This window comes from Helicoverpa armigera, chromosome 1 (assembly GCF_030705265.1).
Source record: "Helicoverpa armigera isolate CAAS_96S chromosome 1, ASM3070526v1, whole genome shotgun sequence".
Classification (NCBI taxonomy): domain Eukaryota; kingdom Metazoa; phylum Arthropoda; class Insecta; order Lepidoptera; family Noctuidae; genus Helicoverpa; species Helicoverpa armigera.
The window spans coordinates 15,138,789-15,159,912 of NC_087120.1; the positions used below are offsets into that span (position 1 = coordinate 15,138,789).

The following is a 21,124-nucleotide window of genomic DNA, read 5'->3' on the forward strand; positions in this document are numbered from 1 at the left end:
AGTTCAAACTAGGTATATCCCTTTAGTCGTTTTTGCGTGAAAGCGTAAAACGTCACAATATCCAAGCATTACCATCCTGTGACCTAAGATGTTCAAATCATCTTTGAGTTAGGTAATACAGTATATTTTTTGCTACATTTATTTGCACGAAGGAATTCGTTAATTCTTTTATCGAATGTTCCCATTATCGTATTACTTATCGAAGAGCAACAAGTTTATCTTTTATTGTCAAGCAACACCTACATAGCATACTAGGGGGTAATCAGGGGCGCTATTCTGCTAATTTTACTTAAGCGACATACGATTCACATCCGACTCAATTACTAGAAGAGTATGTGGCATTCCGCTATTTTTTTTTTTACATGAAAGTTTTTATCCGTTTCTGTGATTCAATAATGAAGCATATTGTCTGCAAATTATTTACGATTACAATATGATTGTAGGGCAAACTATCGTACAGGCCAATCGGAAACCAATCGAATATCATTAGAATACTATTGGTCTTATATTAGTAGCAGAATGCCCTCTAAGGTTAAATCTGCGACTCAATTTTCACATTATTAACTTAGCAGAATCGGGCCCCTGCTCATAAAAGAATGGCGACCTTTCAATGTCAAATGAATGATATTTAACATTCACGAGCTGTGTTGCTACTTATAGTTCATTGAAATAAATGTACTTCAATTCATAATACTCGATACCTACAGAATATTATTGAACTAAATAGATACTTATTTATTTCACTTCATATCATTGCATTCCACAAGTTTTTTGACAAGGTTTAACACCTTGCAGAATTATTTATAGCTAAAAGGACAAATTTTGGACCCTGTTAGGACACAGAGATATTAGGCATTTTAGGCCAGTACCCAATAAAAAAACTTATCTTCTAATCTTAATCCAAATTATTTAAAGAAAGATAAAAAATATTCTGAGTTAAATAAATATCAAAAAAATAAACAGATAGGTATGTATGTAAATGTATAACTCAATACTCCTTTCGATTTCAGCCAAGCCACGTTATCGAATTATGAAATACTAAATGAGCAATCGAAAGCGAACTTGAATGTGATAAACATGTTTACGCAAACAAAGGCGCGCGAGACGCAACACCGACCTCTTCTGACATCACGACGCACTACTACAGTCTAGCAGACAAACAACATTACCGATTGTTCAAACATTAAACCATAATAAAACCCAATTATGTTGATACGGTAATCATACCTATAATTTTCTTAAAAGCCGACCCATAGTGACAAATCTTATCAAGTTCCTATTTTAGATTTCCGTAATTAAATCTGTAAGCATGAGATTTTATCATGTCCACACGGGCCTAACATTGGTGCTGTAGCATCTTGGAGTGCACACCGAGATTTGCTTGGTGTCACTCCGTGTCGTAGTAGCAGATCCGAGTGCAAACACAGACTACATAATGCCGGGACATTGTCGTTCGTTCATTGGCCGTTAACGAAGATAAGTGGCGACCGAGCGCCACGCAGCTCCATGCGCTCGGAACATATTCGCTCATTCCTCAGTATTTGTCCAGACTCCAGACGCGCAAGCCGTTAGCCGCGCAACATCGAACACCCTCAGCCCTCAACCGCCACTCGTAAGTACCAATAAGTTTTTTAAAGTTTTATCGTTAGCAAATATACTAATAGAATTAACTCAAATCATTAATTATGAATACGATAGGGCATTCAAGGCAAGTGAATTATTTTACTAGGCCGTACCTAACTTTTATTAAGTAGGTACTATGATAAAAAAAAAATTGCAGCTCAATTTTTCAAGTTTTTTGCACTTTTCGTTTTATGTTAGCTTGGTACCTAATCCATTTGCAAACTTGTATGGTGCCTAATCACCTTAAATCGAAAGATATAATTGTAAAGAAACCGGTTAGGCACCCTCTTACACCAATGTAGGTGCAGTGGCCTCGTGCTTTAATTCAAATATATTCCCTGATTCTACGTTGATTTTACATAGTTTATTAATCTTAATATTCCTTTTTCTTAGCAACAAAATGGTTCTACAAATTAATTCAGTGCTGGTCGTCGATGGCGTCGGGTCCAACTGCACGGACATACTCAACTCGCATGGCATCAGTGTGATCAACAAGCCGAAGATCAGCAAAGAAGAACTGCTCCAAGAGATACCGGTAAGTGCTACACACGCATCAATAATATTACACATCGCTTATCGTTCTTTTTTATTCCACGCGGTTGTTGCACTTTGCGAATCATTGGAACAATTTTATCTTTGGATTTTTTTGTTTGGTGTCGAGTTTAATATCGTCTGATTATACTCTTTTGTTTTGGATAGCATTTAATTCTATGAATTTATCAATATCGTGATATTCTTATTCGTTGACTTGACCCTTATAATTATAGTTTTAATAGTTCGTCCACGAGCATATTCACTAAGCTACATATTAACCATTAATTATATTGTCCTCTTCATGGCCAATTTAACCACTTTAACTATTAGGTCACAATTGTACTTACCACATTTCACGCTACCCTCACTTCCAAAAAAAAAAAAATCTTCCTATCAAAGTACTTAATCTAGGCAAACTAATGAAGCATTTTTATGTTTTAACAGAAATATGACGCGTTAGTGGTAAGATCAGCGTCTCAAGTGACCAAGGAAGTGCTGGAAGCTGGCGCGAAGCTGAAGGTGGTGGGCAGGGCTGGTGCTGGCGTGGACAACATCGACGTCACGGCCGCGCAGGAGAGAGGCGTGGGGGTCATCAAGTAAGTAACAAAGCTAATCATGAAGAGTTTTAATATTCTTTCTTGTCCTAAAACTTTTATTTTTTTCATCAAGCGGGTAGCTCGATTATTGTCTTATGTCGTGTCCATTTAGGTTTTTAGCCGACTTCCCAAAAAGGAGGAGGTTCTCAATTCGTCAGGATATTTTTTTTCTTATCATCCGTTATTGAACTCAATATTTAAACACACATTTTGGAGAAAATGTTAGACTTCTTTATTTCGTCGTTTCTCTCTGTTGAGTATGAATATGATAGCGTGGAGAAAGGAGAGAAAAAAGCGATGAATGGAAGAAACGTTTTAGAAGCAAGGCAGGAGAAGTAAAAGCGGGACATTTTTTCATGAAACTTGGTATACGTTTGTTACAGTGCCCCCGGAGCAAATGCCCTCAGCGCCTGCGAGCTGACCTGCAGCCTGATCCTCAACCTGTCGAGGCATGTGGTCCCTGCCGCCGCAGCCCTGCGCGCCGGCAGGTGGGACCGCGCCCTCTACACCGGCACGGAACTCAACGGCAAGACTCTCGCCATCCTCGGTCTCGGCAGGGTCGGCAGAGAAGTCGCCGTCCGCATGCACTCCTTCGGCATGAAGGTAAACTTTCTTTACTCTAGGTCTGTGCGATATCAGCGAATAACCTCAACACATTTCTATGGCGTGCTTAGCCGTCAAAGCGACATTTTTGTTGAGAATAATGTCACTTTGACAGCAAACCACAACATAGGAAACGAGCATCATTTTCAACAGCATTTTCTTATGTTTTCAAAAATGGAAATAAAATGTGGATTGTATAGAAATAGCATTTGGAGTTGAATAAACTAGCAAAGTAGACACGTGTGTATTGATGACGAACTTGACTATCGAATGTATTGATCTAACAATAAGTGATGATGACACAAATGAATGTAAACTTAAATATACTTACATAGAACTCGTGAATGACCGATAAGATAAGGGGGCAATAGTGCTTTGCCTAATGGAAATATTCCTGCGATTTTTCTGATGAAATAGCGTCTGATGCAAATTTTAACTTTTATACTGCTGATAACATTTTTTTCTGCTTTTGTTTAGACTAGTTGTGCACAACTTGCTTTGGCGTTACAGTTATCGGCACGGATATCGAGCTATGACTTTCACCTGAGCAGAAGCGATTTATTGGTTTATTGCCTTATGTGTACAGTGCGCAAAGCGATCCCCACTCTTCCGCCGAGAGCCCAATATTCGTGCCGGTAACTGTAATTAGCGCTTGCTGGCATCAATGAGCGAATTTCATTAAGTTTATTACACTGTCTGCTGATACAAATTGAGTTTTTAACTGGAATCTTATGAAAGACACGTGTTACACAGATCATCGGCTACGACCCGTTCGTGACGGCGGAGCAGTGCACCAGCTTCCACGCCACCAAGATGGAGCTCGAGCAGATCTGGCCTCTGGCTGATTACATTACACTGCACACTCCTCTCATTGCCTCTACTAAAAGTAAGTACACATTTATAAGCAACCGCCAACGTATTAGCGCAATAAAATATTTTTGTGACTTGTATTAATTCAGTGTAGGTAATAATGGATGTATTTGAATTGATTTCAATTAAGGGCATTACACTGCATTTGCAAGTAACTTCAAATTTACAAAATATGTTAGCGTGTTCACATATTTTTATTTTATGAAACATATGTTGCGATCTTCTACTGAGTCAACGATTGCATAGAAAATTTCGTGTGTTAATTTATTTCAGGAATTATTAGGTCATGATGAAAATTATCGAGATAGTTTTCAAGCGAGTTAATTATTGGCTAGTTACAAGTAATTTGAAAACATTCAGTCTTATCTAACACATTGCTTTGTTTGTTAATGTGTACAGGTCAGTTGGTTACTCAAATATGTTGATTAATATATTTTTTATGAGGTACCTACAGGTACCTACATAGGTACCTATATATATTTTCCGATACATTCGGACACATTTCATGGGGATCCTAGATTTGATTTTTTTGTAATAGGAGATCGGAACTCATTGGAGTGTCAGATTTTAATGACCCCACCTCTGCTCTGTGATAGTTTGGTACAATCCCACAGTCCAGGTACTAACCTATACATATTGTTAACAGATTTCATCAACGCCAAAGTCCTGGGGCAATGTAAGAAAGGCATCAAGATTGTTAACGTAGGACGCGGCGGTCTTATCCAGGAACGTGACCTCCTCGATGGACTGAACTCTGGGCAGGTGAGTTTGTCTTTCAGCTTATCTTTGTACCTCACAAAGTTACAGCCTTTTTATCGTCCCACTGCTGGGCATAAGCCTCCTCATACACAGAGAAGGATTGAGTGTTAATCAGCACGCTCGCTCAATGCGGGTTGGTGATTCCAGACTTGCCTACATAAAGTCCAGGTTTCCTCGAGATGCTTTTCTTCAACTTTTAATCAGCCATTGCTGTCTAAGATATACTAAGAAAGTACATACAAACTTAGTAATTTGCATTGGTACTTGTCTGACCTGGAATCGAACCTACGCACTCATACTTGAGAGGGTGGTGCTTTACCCACTAAGACACCACGACTTCTTGTACGGCACCCATGACCCATGATGTAAATTCTATAGGAAACAGGTCAGCTGACTACATCTGTAAGGTATTACCAACGTAATATGATGTTAATGCCGTATTTACCAGGTTGGCGGAGCAGCTCTTGACGTCTTCGAGCAGGAGCCGCCTTCAGATCCTCTGACCTTGGAGATCATCCAGCACAAAGCTGTCATTGCCACTCCTCATTTAGGTAAGCTTATTCTCTCGGATTCTTGGGCTATTATTTATTTATTTATTATATTTTTTGCACATATTTTACAAAAATAAAAACAATCTACAAAGACGGACTTAACGCCTTGGGCATTCTCTAACAGTCTACCTTATTATCCAGAACACACAAGCATTGTCCTATAAGTACTTATAGAAATCTACTGGGTTACATAGGTGCATAACTATTATTTATAAGGTTTACCTACGTGTCTCACTGTTTCAACTGATTTTGCATTACTATTACTATTACTATTCAAGAATCGCATGAATTGTACAAGCGATATAACCACAAAGATATTGTCACTTTGCCCTCCATCCTTACTTCTGACCTTCATGAATCTATACTAATATTGTAAAGCTGAAGAGTTTGTGTGTTTGACCGCGCTAATCTCAGGAAGTACAGTCCCAAGAAGTACTGTTGATTTGAAAAATATTTCAGCGTTAAGTAGTCCATTTATCGAGGAAGGCTATGTGCTGCTTTTTATCCGGGTTCGTGCAGAGGTTCCTTAGAAACTATAGCTATGTTTTTTTATCGTAGGTGCTTCAACGAAGGAAGCCCAAGTGCGAGTGGGTCAGGAGATAGCGGAGCAGCTGGTGAACCTCGTGAAGCCTGGCAGCTACAGCACTCCCCTCGCCGAGGTCACCCGTGTCCTCAACAAGCAGGCTTGAACATGGAGTTCCATTATATCTCTCTGTTACAATCTATATTTAAGTATAGTTTAATTTATTCTGGTAAATAATAACACTGGTCTGCAGTATTATTGTCTCAAAAGTAAAATAAATAATATTAATTTGCAGACCAGTGTAATTACCAGTAACAATATGTACTTAATACACACTCAAATAAATATTTACATTTATCTATATAATGGGTAGTATTAAGTACATATTGTTACTGGTAATAAGTTATTATGTTAAGTCTAGTTAGACTAACAGCCAGTTTCTTCATCAAAAGTTAAAGCCAAAGTAAAAGTCAAAGTAATGTTTAAAGTTAAAGTAACGGTCAAATTCAATTTTTTTTCTATTAGTTTTGCTGTCACTTTAGCCTTGAAAAAACGAATTTGACCGTTACTTTTACTTTAGACATTACTTTAACTTTAACTTTTGACGAAGAAACTGGCCGTAAGTTTCGTTAGGTTAGGTTTGTATTAAAGTTATTTACAAATATTAACAGAATGTATGTTTTTTTTGAAATAAAATAAGTTGAGAAAAGGTAATAAAACAGTTAAAAAGTTAAGTTAAAAGGAAAAAAAATAGAATATTTTGACCAGGGGCCCGATTCTCCTAAGTTAATAATGTCAAAATCGACTAAGAAAAAATAGCGGAATGCCACTTAGGCCTCGGCCTCGAATTTTGCGGGCAGCGGGGCGGCAGCGGCGGGACGGGACGGCGACGCGACACAATGTACTGAATCGTCGCGTCACGTCGCGTCGAGCGGGACGGCTCTGTGTGGCGGCCTCCGTAATATCTAGTACATTACAACTGCTCAGTGTCGCGTCGCCGTCCCGTCCCGCCGCGCCGCGCCCGCTGTGTGCAGAGACCTTTATCATGTGACTGGCATAGGTCACTGATAAGGTATTTCAGTTGTTTAATTTAACTGTCTAAAGGTTCCTGGAGAGCTTTTTCAGACTTGTAACTTTCCCAATGTTGATTCATGCATGTTGTTTTTCATTAATTAGAAGCTGATTGTGAATGCATCAATAAATTAATTAATATAATGAAATAAAGTCTTATTATTTCCTGATACTTAATCTTCGTACCTTACCTTTTATTTTGGGGTCGGCTTACCGAGTCCAGCTGAGTATCAGTGCTTTACAAGAAGCGACTGCCATTCTGACCTCCTCAACCCACTTTCCCGGGCAACCCGATTCCCCTTGGCAAGACAGCCGGGACCTACAGTTTGACATGCCCTCCGAAACACAGTCACATACAGCCTTAGAAAAGTTGCATGATAATTTGCCTGACACACACTCATACTTGACAGATATACCCACTAGGCCACCATGACTTCAACATCATTACCTACCTATAGTAGGCACATATACGAATAAAACATCAATTTTAAATTTAAAATTATTTTATTTAAAAATTACTTACACTTATAATTTACACAAGTATAAAAAATGTATTCTAATCCATCTTACGTGATGAATTGAAACGAAAATGGTTTTTTGTAGCATAAGGCCTCAGCCCATAACCTAGACAATAGTCTACCAGCGATGAAATGGCCGAGCGACTGTGACAAGTCATTGTCAACTTAGTGTTAAGTCATTTAAGTCCAATTTACTTCCACAATATCACAGGGTGAGCTGCCGCATCGTATGCAAAAATATTTTCTAGGTTATGCCCTGGACGGAGTAACAGTGTATATATCCCGGATGATATTTTATAGGAAGAGATGAGAGGGGATGGTGTGAGGGTGTTTCGTGGAGGGTTTAGTTGCCTCCTCGCCTGAATGTCCTACCGGAGCGCGCGGGGGGCGCGGCCGAGTCCACCTGAGGCTCGTCCTCCGACTCCTGGACCGATCTTGTGGCTGCTGTTTGCACAAACAAAAGAAACCACTTAACACGTGTATGAATGTCGACATTATTTAAATGGAATCACAAAAACACAAGATTTTATATGAGGATACTTACTAACAAAGACCCTACGGAATCTATACTGTAATATTATAAAGCTGAAGAACGAGCTAATCTCAGGACCTACTTACCTACTGGTCCGATTTGAAATATTCTTTCAGTGTTAGATAGCCCATTTATCGAGGAAGGCTATAGGCTACTTCTATATATAAACGAAAGGTCAGGCCTGCCTGTCACGTAGCTGTGACATCTAACCCTTTTGGATCGATTTGCAACCGATTGCGTTTTGGACTCTAGGAGTAGGCAGAGGTTTATAACTTAAGGGAACTTCTAAGAGATTTTGATTATAGTAATTTAACTATGGGCGTCATTGAGTTAACTACGGAAATATAAGAAACTTATAATTGAGTGCCGTTACATTCACCAGATCGCGGACGAAGGGAAGGCATAATAATAAATTCAAGGTCAGTTAGCTGGCAATCGTTGCTTATTATCATGCTTTGAGAAAATACCTTTATCCTCTGAGAAGATTATGATATTTTTAGGTACTTACGTCGGCCAAATCGTCCTCTGCTTGGTTTAGGTGCCGCCGGCGCGGGCGCCTCTTCATTCGCAACCTCCCTGGTCACCGGGGCATTGTTGAAACGCTTTTTGCTCTTGTTGTCTATACAAAAAAAAAACTCATATTTGACCTTCATCCACAAACTGATTAGTTTCCACAATACAGTATGAAAATGACGTATTAACATGATACGTGCACACCGAAACCCATGATGAGAGTGCCAATAGTGTAAACGAAGAAATGTTTTGTGTCGATGTTATTATATGACTACTAACTGTACGTAATTTTGGTGGGATCAAGAGAATCCTGTGCTGGCGACGATGTCGTTGTCGAGGGGGCGTTCAATTTCGCTGCAAATACAAAACGTTGTTAATTTCTAACTCATTTTTTTTGATTACTGAACAATCCTGGATCATCCTGATGCCATTCAGCCTGCTAATGCAATGGGAGTCAAGCAGGTGATAGTTTTCTTTTTAAACTTACCTTATGTATTGAATAATAGTTTTAAAACATCAAAAGATCAGTGATAGTGAACAGTCAAAAACGCTTACTTTCCGTGCAATTTGAATGGAATGTGACGTCACAAAGCTGTATACTTATTTTCATTAAAACAACGATAAAACTTAATAATTTTTTTCCATGAAAACGATAAATGAAAGTGTCATTATTTTAAGATTCTTAGCCAAATGAATTTGATAAAGTATTTTATTTTGGACCTAGTCAAATACCAATTGAAGTCCTTTCAAAATTTAGCTGAACTTGTATCTTCGTAACCCACCTTCGGCAGCTTGAGCCCTCTTCCTCTTGAGGATCTCGAGGAGTTCAGTGTTGCTTCGGAAAGGTCTGACGCCGCTGCCGACCAGCTTCTTGCCTTCCGTGGTGGATGATGGAGCCTCGGTGGAAGCCTCCTGTTGTTCCTCAGCCGGATAGTCACCATCATCCTCGTATTCTGCTTCCTCCTGTAATATACGGAAAATGGATTCAGACTTGGAGAAACTAAAACTGGGCGCACACTGCAGTTTTTAGTCGGTCTGATAACGGACATATTAGGTACCTGATCTTTGTAATAAAAATTCATGATTCACCTTCATACTGATTTATGAGCCCAAGCCAACAATCGGCCGACTAAAAGTTTCCAGTGTGCGAGTACTTTTAAACTTAACTTAAATGTTTTTTTAATAATTACTGGAATGTGTAATTGGAAATCGACCTTCCTACAAACGGAAGCATTTAAATATTTAAGGGTGAACGATCGTTTAAGAATTTAATGAACGCTGATTTGTCAATAGCTTTGGTTAAACTGGTGCAATGATATAAACATTTTGTGAACAGTACAACCTTTTATGAGATGGGTAGATAAAAGCACTCAAATTGAATTGCAAGTCTACAAAAGCCATATTTTGAAACGTTTAGGTAATTAAGTAATTATATAAGTTTGATAAACAAAAAATAAAATAAAGTAGTTTATCCTGTTTGATATAACTAAATCCTAATATTGTCATGGATTTTTTTGATTCAGTTTTTAGGTTGCATAAAGTTAAGCTCCAAGTCGGCCACACGAATGAAGTTCACCTTTTTATTAACCTACTCTATTAAAATATATCACGCGTATTTCTGACCTTTGGTGCCCAAGTCCTGTTACTAGCAGTTTACATTATTCATTAACAATTAGGCAGAACCGGGCTCCATAAAATATTAATTACTAAATTAATGAAATAATAATCTTGTTTTTCTTTAAATTCACGTCGGTCATACGTCACACATTTCCTTGGGCGAACCAGTTTGGGTTGTGCCAAAACTTGCAGGTAGAAATTCCTAAGAGGAAAGGGAGGTCTTGTAAAGGTCATACACGAAGGTGACCCGATCATCGGACGCTCGCCCCACTTGCCTTGAACTACATGGACCCGCGACATCTTTTACGAAACGTTGCTGCATCGCTGATATTAATATACCTACGGCTTTCATTTTTGATTAGGGTCTTCCTAAGACTTCTACTGAATTTTTTTAAAGGAAAGCACATGGTTTTAAGCATTAAAAAGGGGTTCTTTGGAAAGATTTTTAGGCCTGACATATGGATAAACGTTTTTAAATTTCTATGTGTGTTTGCATTATAGAATAGACCTTCTATTATGATGTAACATCTTGATAACTTACACGGTACATGTCAGAGCTTTTGTAGATACATGTCGAACAGACAGCTAATCACACAATCAGACAGACGTGCTCAAGGTTTTTGATTGTTAACAATGCAGATTTTTGACACAAGGATTCTGCTATTCATATTTTTAATACTTTGACAATAAACTTTTTAACTTTTTCGTACGATTCCATAAAACACATCATAATTTATCACAAATCTAATTTTTTTTTTATATTTATCTTGTAAATTGGACCTTTTTTATTTGAACAGAAATACCTAATACCTGAGTAAATGCAATATTTTCCTCGTTTATTTGATCGGCAAAAACCAACGTTTTATTATTGTGATCGAAGTTTTTGATGACTCAAAGACAGGTCAAGGCGATCGAGTTCAAACAAAGGCCACTTTGCAGCTTGCAGTCAAAGCTTTACTGCATTTTATGTATATGTCATGTATGTTTACAATATTTGCCAAAATACATGATTTTTGTTTCTGTATGGAATATCTAGTACTAATGTACCGGCCGCTAATATGGCCACGTTGCCATATTCTCTAAATGTTTGTAGACTTTTATCTGGATCTAGACTATCTATTGAACAAATTTCGTTGAAATCGATTTCAAAGTTTTGACGTGAAAACTTTCGCATTCACTTATAATATTTTTAGATAAATAAAGTTGAGACACCCAATAAATATCTATTCACGCATTTATCTTTAAGTAAGAGATACTTCACAACACAAAAAGGAACGCTTTCCAATATATAATTTAGTATTGTTAGTTTCAATTTAGCGTGAAATCGCATGAACTTCCACCTTTTGCGGCGAGAGGCGTGCCACGCCGTGACTCCTACGTACAACACAGATGCACACATATTTACACAATTAACGCTCACTCTTGGCCAAACAATCTGCATTGACTGAGATTCGTTGCGAAACGACACTAAGTGGACTTTCTAAGAGCTTAAATCGTCGCGGGATAATATGGCAATTTCTTTCAATACACATGTAGGTGGTATGTGTGCATGTGTGCAATATTGTTACTTTATATCTGTGCATGTGTGAGTTGCGGCTCTTGTGTAACCGCAAGCCGGCGGACCATGCCAGGCAAGTAATCAAATAACATTTTAGCCAAAATAGAAAATTTTGTAATCGCTAATTTTGTGCATTTAGTCTGTTTTAACAAACATCTACGGTTAGTTGTGCACAATTATTTTTATTTGTTGCTAAAGTAGGGAAATGGCGCTTCCGCGTCGGCTAGGTCACAGACACGTTATGACTAGAATATCTAACTACCTAACCAACAGTAGAAGGCTTCTTAGAATTACGTCTGACAGACATAGGTACATACATTTTTTTCTAACTGCATCCGGAGTGTTTAAATGTCTATATTTGGACGAGGAATCTTTGCAAGCATAGAATGAGGACTACCAAAATCATTGCTTAGTGTGTTAATTAATTTTATGATCTCCCGAGCCCTTTCCCAACTGTTTTGGAGTCGGCTCCCAGTCTAACCGGATGCAGCTGAGTACTAATGTTTTACATGGAGCGACTGCCTATCTGACCTCCTCATCCGGGTACTGACCCCTTCGTACGGCTGGTTGTCAGACTTTCTGGCTTCTGGCTACCCGTAACGACTGCTAAAGATGTTTTAATGACAGCCTTACTAATTGTAATCTCCAACACTCAAATCAACAGCTAGGTAGACGTGTCGTAGGTATATACCTTTTTTTAAATGGAAAATCGTCTAATGACTCCACTCGCTTGAGGGAGTGTCAGACTCTTTCTGGCTAAAATCCATCATGTTCATTCTTTAGCCCTTTATGGCCGGCAATACACGGACCGCTTGAAGCAGTCAGGGGCGACAGCTTCACGCTGCGACTGCACATTAAACTGCAGAGTTGTAGGACACACACAACTGCTTCAAGCGGTCCTTGTATTGGCGTGTATGTACCAGGGCCGCGGTAACTCGAGGTGTATAGGTTCTTACCTGAGGAGCAGGTGTGGTGGTGGTGGTGGTGGGCTTGCCCTTCGCTAAGGAGCCTCGTTTGAGCAGGCCTCGCGACGGAGCCGCCGGCCGCTCCTCGTCCTGACCGAAGACTGTGCACACCACGCACGCTACCAGTATAAACCTGGAACATAAACATCGATTATTTATAATTTATATTAAAGTAATACTAGGTATTCTATTTTTCAAACACAGGTGCTAATTTGTGAGATGACGGCAGATAGAAGAGTAAGTATGGAAGGAGAAAACATGCTGCGCCGACCCCAAATAAAATTGGGATAAGGGCAGCAAGATGATGAGGTGATAATTATGTACAAGATATTAACAATTTAATCAATCTATAATTAATAATATCTTTACTAAATAGAACACATGGTGATAGAATACTTGGATTGTAATTCGTGGGGAAGGTTAAACGTTATTTGACGAGCACTCTTTGAGAAATAGATTCTAAATTAGGTTACGTTCCCGAGAGAAAATGAAAGCATACCACAGTTTGTTATACATAATAAAAGACACACCCACGCACCTACTCGTTGTCAATACAGGTTATATCCTACCTAGATCTGCATCATATCATAATGTAAGCAACTGCCCTAACAGAACTTTCATCTAACTAAGATACTATTCTTAGGCAACAACCACAAAAATGTTTTACATTATACCTAGAACCTAAATATTCTATCTAGCGCGTTTCTACTACAGTCGAGGCAAATTCTATGTCACTGTATTACTAATACCGCCCATACTTTAAATATTCATATTTCAACATTCACGTTGATAGACCACATTTTTTCTATAGGGTGTTATGGTATAGCGAAGCAGGATCGTAACAGTAACACATTTGTGTAACAAACTCGTTTGTTACATATACACATGTGTCTACACTTTATTCGCGTATCATGTAGGCAAATATTTGACGCGGTACTTATCTATCAATAATGACCTCGTTTTAGTACGATTTTTCATATATGTACTTATGTTTAAAAGCCTATGAACATACCTATAATAATAACAAGACGTATAAAAGCCATACCATTTTCACTTACTTATCCTCTTTTTGCGTTCTAATGAACCAATCGATTTTCCGAGTTCCTTCGATTTTTTCTGTCAAAAATCATGTTCTGATCGTGCTCGTAATGTAAATCGATATCGGTCCTAAGTATCGTTTCGTGTCGAAATATCTGAGACATGCATCGGCTGCATTCGTGGACGTTTCGGTGCAATCGGTACAACAATATCGGGACCTTTGATGAATGCCTGCCTGCATATTAATATTGGTTTGAATTGGCTTGTGTTTAAACACCACCCAAAAAAGTACCTATTTTACTACCAAAAAAATTCTAAACGGTTACCAAAATGGATAAATGGTCACCAAATAACGTTTCCAAAAATATTATTAGGTAAAACCATTTTTTCGTATTATTGACTACTAAAAAAATATATGGACGCCTTTAAAATACACTTTAGACCAAAAATTATTTATCGTCACTACTTAGATGTTACCAATTATGTAATACCATGACTCCTAATTTGGTCATTTTTGTTAGATTAAAAAAGCTAACGATCGCTAGAATATTTCCCAAATACCAATTAATATACTGGGGTTCCCAAACGTACGTCGCTTATTTATTGTTATATGAATTTGTGTGTAACTCAGTAGTAAAATGTAAGCACGCAACATGCAGCAAGCATGGCTTCTGTCACGGCTCCGGCGCTGCGGGGCTCCGGCGGTCCCATGCGACCTTATCGTCGCAGATGGTTTTCACGCTCACCACCGCAGCTTCGGCTTGCTGCCCGGCTCCGCCGGCCAGCCTCAGCCGCGGCGGCGAGCGTTAAAACTACCTGCGCCTCAGCTCGCAGGCCGCCTCGCCCCTCCGCGCCTACGCGGTTTTGAATTGCACTCTAGGGGTAGGGCAGACAAGACTACGTGGAGTCGGTTTTGCAGCGATTCGTTTTCGTCACTAACTTTGATTTTGGTAGTAATATTAATCTTTGAGTTGGATAGAATTTGGTGACCATTAATCCATTTTGGGAACCAAAAATAATATTTGTGCGAGATTTGCGATTTTTCTGATGTTATTTTATTTTTTTTGGATCATAATATTATATACTTTAGTGCCCTTTTAATAAAGTCAATTTATTTTTTTTGGAGTTGTTTATTTTATTTGGTGCCTCAGCTTAGAGTCTTAAAAATATTTTTGGTGATCGCCTAAATTATACCCGTTTGAATTGGAGGCTTCTAGCTTTTGATTTAAAGTACCAGACCCACTATATTGAGGAGTTGTGATTTTGTCCTAAGGCCTGGCCCAGGAAGGTGGATTGATGATGTGATAAATGTTAGATAGGTGTTGAATGCTGGCCGCTTTCAACCGGCCCTTTTGGAAATGGGTTAGTTCTATAGCTAGAGTGATGAGAATGATCCTAAAATATAGCAATCATGACCATAACAATGATTTGAGAAAACTAAATGACACTCCTAAGTAACGTGGCTTCATATGGCAAAGAATTTTCGAAGTTGATCCACTAGATCCACGGAATTCCCCCTGCAAAGTCAGAAACCCACTTTTCAAAATTCACAAAGTGATAACATTTTATTTTATTTTCCTCTCGCTACTAGTATTCCCTTCCAAGTGACAGCCTTGTCAGGCTAAATTAATACAACCCTGACTTTGTTGTTATCTAGTTCGCAAAGTGATCATTTACTAAAATTCTAGTCAGACCTATCGCTTCAAGTTTTGTGCTAGTAGGTGTGTGCTAACATTTATTGAACTGCTCAATATTCCGTCACTTATTCACGATACAATCACTGCAAATATGAAATAAATAACCAGTTTGTACGCTGTTCTAATTGTAATTGCCCATCGGTTGCTGCATCACCCACATACTCCACATACCCATATGCATCATATGCTTGAGCACACTGCATGCTTAGGCTCTTAATATATAAAAAAAACATAATAATTTTTGGCCATTATTTAAATTCATATTACTTAATCGAGTGTGAATTATAATCCAGTTAATAATATGAATAAAAAACAAAGCTAGTTCGACTGTGTCGAGACTTTTCTGCATAGTTATTTTACTAGACGCAAAATGTCAGGGATTTCTATTATAGACGCGTATACCTACCTATTCAATGTACTTGTTTGATATTTGCAATTTATAATACTAATTTAAGAAAGACGAATGATTCCACGAATTCATAATGTCATTAGTGTCATGCACCGGGAATTTGTCCTTGCGCGATCAATTGAGACCAACACGTTACGAGACGTCTAACATTATGTAAATAATAATCTTTATATCAGAAATATACTCGATCTATGTAACTAATCGGAGATATAATTGTCGTGAACATATTTTTACATAACTCCTAATGGGACATACCTGTCTATTGAGTTACGTATGCGAATCACGTAATAGAAAATGACATTTCAACAAGTAAAAAGTGGTCACGCTGAAAGGTCACGCCATTTTAAGTTCAAGGGGGCAAGTGTAGCATCCTATTCAACCATTATCACTTAACAGTTACACGTATTGGCGGAGACAGAGTACCTACTTGCGAAAGGCCGCATGTCATGTTGCTACGCATTAACTCAGGCTTGGCAACTCGTCGATCAACAGGTTAAAGAATTAGTTTTTGTGAGTATCTAACGGGTGCTTATGACATGCATAGTTCAATGGCGTTAAATGTCAAACACGATGTATGGCATGCCGAGGCTGGGTGAATGTCGCGGCGGGAGCACCTCCGGGTGGCAGCGCTCGGCAGCCCCATGCATGCGCCGCATCGCGCAGAGGTCAACGCGTCGCTCTAGCACATAGATTGTTGTACAACAGGTCCGCGCAGGGTCGCCTCACGTCCACCAAGCTTCAATTCCGTGTCCGCTTCCGACAACAGCTTCCCTTTGCTTTCTCTGTTTTATGTAATTGACGATCTGCGGCAGCCATTGTCCGGCAGATGATATGCGCCGACACGATACCGAGAACACAGCCCATCAGCGATTCAGCAATCATCACTTTATAGTTATTTCACAAATATTTCATTCCGCGCCTAAGACGTGTCGGCGCATTTTGTGAAAGGACGCCTCGCCTTTTATTGTCATTTGTCTTGTGAGTAGAAATCATATCATTGCAGTTCGAGTCACGTCGGAAAAAGTGCAGCTTTCTATACTAGGCAATGTAATTTACTATGTCGCACGTGTGTGGGCGCTCCGAATGTGTAAATTTAACCTCAAATCACGTCAAGGTCAGTCGGCCAGATACCAGAAGTGGTAAAAAGTAGGCTGACCTCGCGGTGCAATGCGGCAGCAGCAGTCTGCCCCGCGGGCGCGCTCGAGCCACGCTCGCCACCCAGCCATGACGGCATTACGCACTTTTTACAGGAATTTCGTTTCTAGCCTTCTCGTGACCCAAAAAAAACGATTGCACCACTATCCCACGAATTTCGAAAACTAGAATAACAATAACACTCAAAAATTATAATTGGATTAAAACTAACGATTACAATAGATTTGATGCGGATCTAACATGGGCGCGATAAATTGGGAAACAATGAGAGCTTTGGCACGAATCTTCTCACAATGCGACGCAGCTTCATAACTGTTGCAACACGCTCACGTTATGCCGAAAGCTACGAAAGCTTTCTGTTCGACTACTTTCAGAGAACACTGAATTAGGAACAACATTCAGTTTTTAATTATGCAAGACTGGATGCGGTCGGGGAAGATACTGTGAAACACTTAAAGCTCACAAGTCCTCGGTTTTATAGGCAAAATGTCAATCGTCTGGTTGAGCAACTTTGTTTTATTGGCAAATGTCTTATGTGCGCAGTAGGTAATGCCGGCATTGAGTAAGTGCTAGGTATTTTTGAGCGCATCTACATGCAGTCACTCCTTTGTTTCATACATTATGACTTATGCCTATAGACATAGTCTATGACCACAGTTCGTGTGTCTATGGACGTGCCGAATGTAGGATGTGCAACATCTCACAATGATCGTGCATCACATCTGCCCACGCGCGTCATTGTCTTAGCGAACATCGATTGCCAAACACTAAAAGCCTCCAAAATTATTCAGAAGGGTAGAAACTGCATCAAACTGATACAGAATTTTAATACATTATAATCTATATTAATTGAGGCCAGCAAGTGGAAGTGGTTGCATTCATTATCAATAGTTACCTACCGACGTTGCAAAATGTAGAAACACTAATTCTTAAACCTTGTTTTAATTATCCGAACATAGTATTTTCCGCTTTAAGTTTTTGGAGGATTTTCAATTTATAATCGGACATGTTGCATGTAACTTTAAATGCAAACATGTGAAAGTTTGTGAAACAATGAATTCTAAAAAGGAAGGCACTTGTCGCCTTTCGTAAACGCGATTTTCGAAATTTATATTTTTGATGTTACGAAAGTTATGTAAATATAAGGTTTATTCGCGGCTAAACTTACTCATCAAATTATTTTAAAATATACGGAATATGTTATAGAATCTATGGGTATACTAATATATTCTAAGTTGGGTAAGTGGGAACGTTTAGTTGATACGCTACTCACGTGCTGACAGACTGATTTGTGAACCTTTTTACATCGATTTAATGCAGTGCAGGATATTTTCTGAATATATTTCTATGTAAATTGGCATGTATTTTGAACTCTAAGCATTCCAAAGGCCGACAAAATACGATCAAGGACTTCAACACGAATATTATTAAGTCGTTGGGTTATCCAATACTGATATTGTGCAAATATTTCAGTATTACTGATGTTTTTCTTAACTTTAGAGCCTGCCTGTATTATTTAAAGTTTGAATTTCGTTAAACCGGATTCAACTTTTGGAAATCCGAACTACAAGTATAGTTGATCAAAAAGTTCATCCCATCACATCGAGCGCCGGCGCTATCTGCTAATGTTGGAAAACGCAAAGATGGGCAGCAGTTGATGAAAAGCCTCCAAGAAAATGTTATATCGAAGCTTCACAAATGGCAAGTTTGAGTGTTAAGACATCTGAGTAGCTGACACATGTGCATAGAAGAGGATTGCGGAGATGTTTTACATAACAATGACAGCGACGAGCGGTAAATGCCACGGGTCCATGCGAGGAGGCTGCATCTGCCGCATCCTACATAACTCGAGCCTAGCTGATCGTAGGTCGCGGGACCAACTTTCGACATGGGACCGACTCATTCATACAACCGGTTCTCGTTTCGCTCAATTAATTTGAAAATTAATTAGTTTGTTACGGCGGGTCAGTCCGCGCTCTTCTATAATAAGGTTTATAAGCCAAATTATGAAATATTAGTTACGAACGCCCTGCTCTAATCTACAGATACAATTTAGATGTTAATCGTTATTAAAATATAATGTAGTAATGTAACAGAGTGACCGAGTGGACGGCATTCATTACAATGTCCGCAAACTGTCAGTTGCACTGGGTACAAGGGTGCGTTGCTATTACGTTTGACCATTGAGAATGATATTAGAAAGGCAACATACGCCGTAAACATTCCTAGGCTTATATTGTATTTATGATTACGTTTTTATGTTTCGTCATAGGTTATAGCAATACTCGACACTTGGACAATAACCATCTATCATTACACGGGCTGGTAACACAATCGTGCACTTAGCCTACCTTTCAAATTATATCGCCGTGCGAAATCCCTATTCAAATTGTTAATTGATAAGTACTATATATTATTGGAAATGGTTTTCAAGAAACTTTACCATGTAAAACACTCGAAAGTTCATGTTAAGTTAGTAACCAAGTAAATGTTAAATATATAAATAATGGGACATCGCAAAAGCAATCGCACAGCTGCAACTAGCTTAATTGATAAGCAAGAAACCTTAAGGAAACAACGAAGAGACGGGGCAGGATTCAGTAATAATATAATATGTGTAAGGTTACTCACAGGGGTAGGATCTTCATGTTTGTGTGGTTGTGATGTCGCAAGAGGCACTAGTGTCGGTCCTTTCTCCGCGGCACGGCTTTGTGCAGGTCCACAATCGACGGAGGCCACGCTTGATCTGGCGCTCAAACACGAACACCTCCGGTACACTCCAAGTGTCAGCGGCGGCTGCGCCCGCGCCGCCCGCCGCCGCCCGCGCCACCACCAGCCTGATTTATATTCGAGTGGCGCGCGCGCAACTACATTGTATAAATAACTACTGTCAGCTCTTAAACTCTGTAAATCCTGTTGTGACGTCTCGTGACATGCCTACTAAACAATTTTGGAAACTATCCTAACGGGTCTTCAGAAAGGCTGTAACATTACGAACAACAAAATGTCGCTATTGACCTTTTTACTAGATTTCCTGCTAATAGTATCGTGAACTTTTACATTTAGATAGGTCACATGAATTTGATAATTAGTTTGGTGGCATCAAATTATGTAAGTTGAAGTTTAAGGATCTGATTTCGCTGATTATGTAATGAAGGTAATAAAAGCTTAGATGAGTATTGTAATTGAGGTGTTGCAATGTTCGAGGGTGATAAGCCATAAGTAATAAATATGTAGGAGCGTGACGCCCGCGCCGCCACTTTCATTGAGGTCACAGGTGAGGTGATTCTCCGGAATTTTATTAGATAACACATAGACGAGATCTGATTGGATGCTGACGCTGTAACTGACTATCTATCACTTTCTTAATTTTTGGGTGTCTACATAAAAACGATTTCGTAATATCATAACCGAGAGAATCTTCAACTATTCTTTTAAGCGGACATTTTGTTTTTTAGGAGACATTGCGAAATTATTACTGCTGTGTTAAAGACATAAACGCATATCACAACTCAAAAAATTAAATAATAAAGGATTTCAGAAATTAATACATAACTACAAGTTCTAGGAATTAGAAGTCCGGTAAAACAACCATTAGTTTTTATTTGGTACCTAACATTTAAATAGGTAGCTATTTAGCTAGAAGAGAATATAAAATCGAGTCTTTCAATTAACTTGTTTAATCATGTAACCTACATTAAATAAATATGACAGCCGTTGCCCTTCTTAACATATCTACCTACTTTTGCCGGAAAATATTGAACATATCGACTTTGCCTTCCGATGCCCATGAATGTCCACCAAAGTGCCTACTTTTAATCATTGAGAACATTCAAAAGGATTGATTGGACAATTACGTATTTCGGTAACCAATTCTTCCGTATTTTAATCGTTGGCTGTATATCTACATGTCGATGCCCTTGTTTAAGAAAACGAGTACATTTATTTTGTCTATAACTCGTACGCACTGTAGATCTTTTAAACCCACGGAA

General features: G+C 38.8%; 2 protein-coding genes across 3 annotated transcripts; one reads left to right on the plus strand and one right to left on the minus strand.

Moving 5' to 3' along the window:
- Positions 1–1,445: 1,445 nt before the first annotated feature.
- Positions 1,446–7,303, plus strand: LOC110373888 (D-3-phosphoglycerate dehydrogenase). Its single transcript, XM_049839255.2, has 8 exons — positions 1,446–1,612; positions 2,017–2,158; positions 2,602–2,753; positions 3,137–3,356; positions 4,110–4,242; positions 4,873–4,988; positions 5,434–5,536; positions 6,095–7,303. The coding sequence occupies exons 2-8, from the start codon at positions 2,024–2,026 to the stop codon at positions 6,223–6,225; spliced, it is 990 nt and encodes a 329-aa protein (XP_049695212.2). The 5' UTR covers positions 1,446–1,612; positions 2,017–2,023; the 3' UTR covers positions 6,226–7,303.
- Positions 7,304–7,615: 312 nt separating this feature from the next.
- LOC110373878 (uncharacterized) lies at positions 7,616–19,964 on the minus strand. Of its 2 annotated transcripts, XM_021331310.3 has the most exons (6): positions 19,764–19,962; positions 12,825–12,966; positions 9,476–9,656; positions 8,973–9,047; positions 8,689–8,799; positions 7,616–8,092 (listed from the first exon to the last, which is right to left on the minus strand). In XM_021331310.3, exons 1-6 carry the CDS (start codon positions 19,778–19,780, stop codon positions 7,992–7,994), a joined length of 627 nt encoding a protein of 208 aa, XP_021186985.1. In that variant the 5' UTR covers positions 19,781–19,962; the 3' UTR covers positions 7,616–7,991. The 2 variants fall into 2 exon arrangements, with proteins under 2 accessions (XP_021186985.1, XP_021186986.1); XM_021331311.3 differs by lacking the exon at positions 8,973–9,047 and having other exon boundaries at positions 19,764–19,964.
- Positions 19,965–21,124: the final 1,160 nt, after the last annotated feature.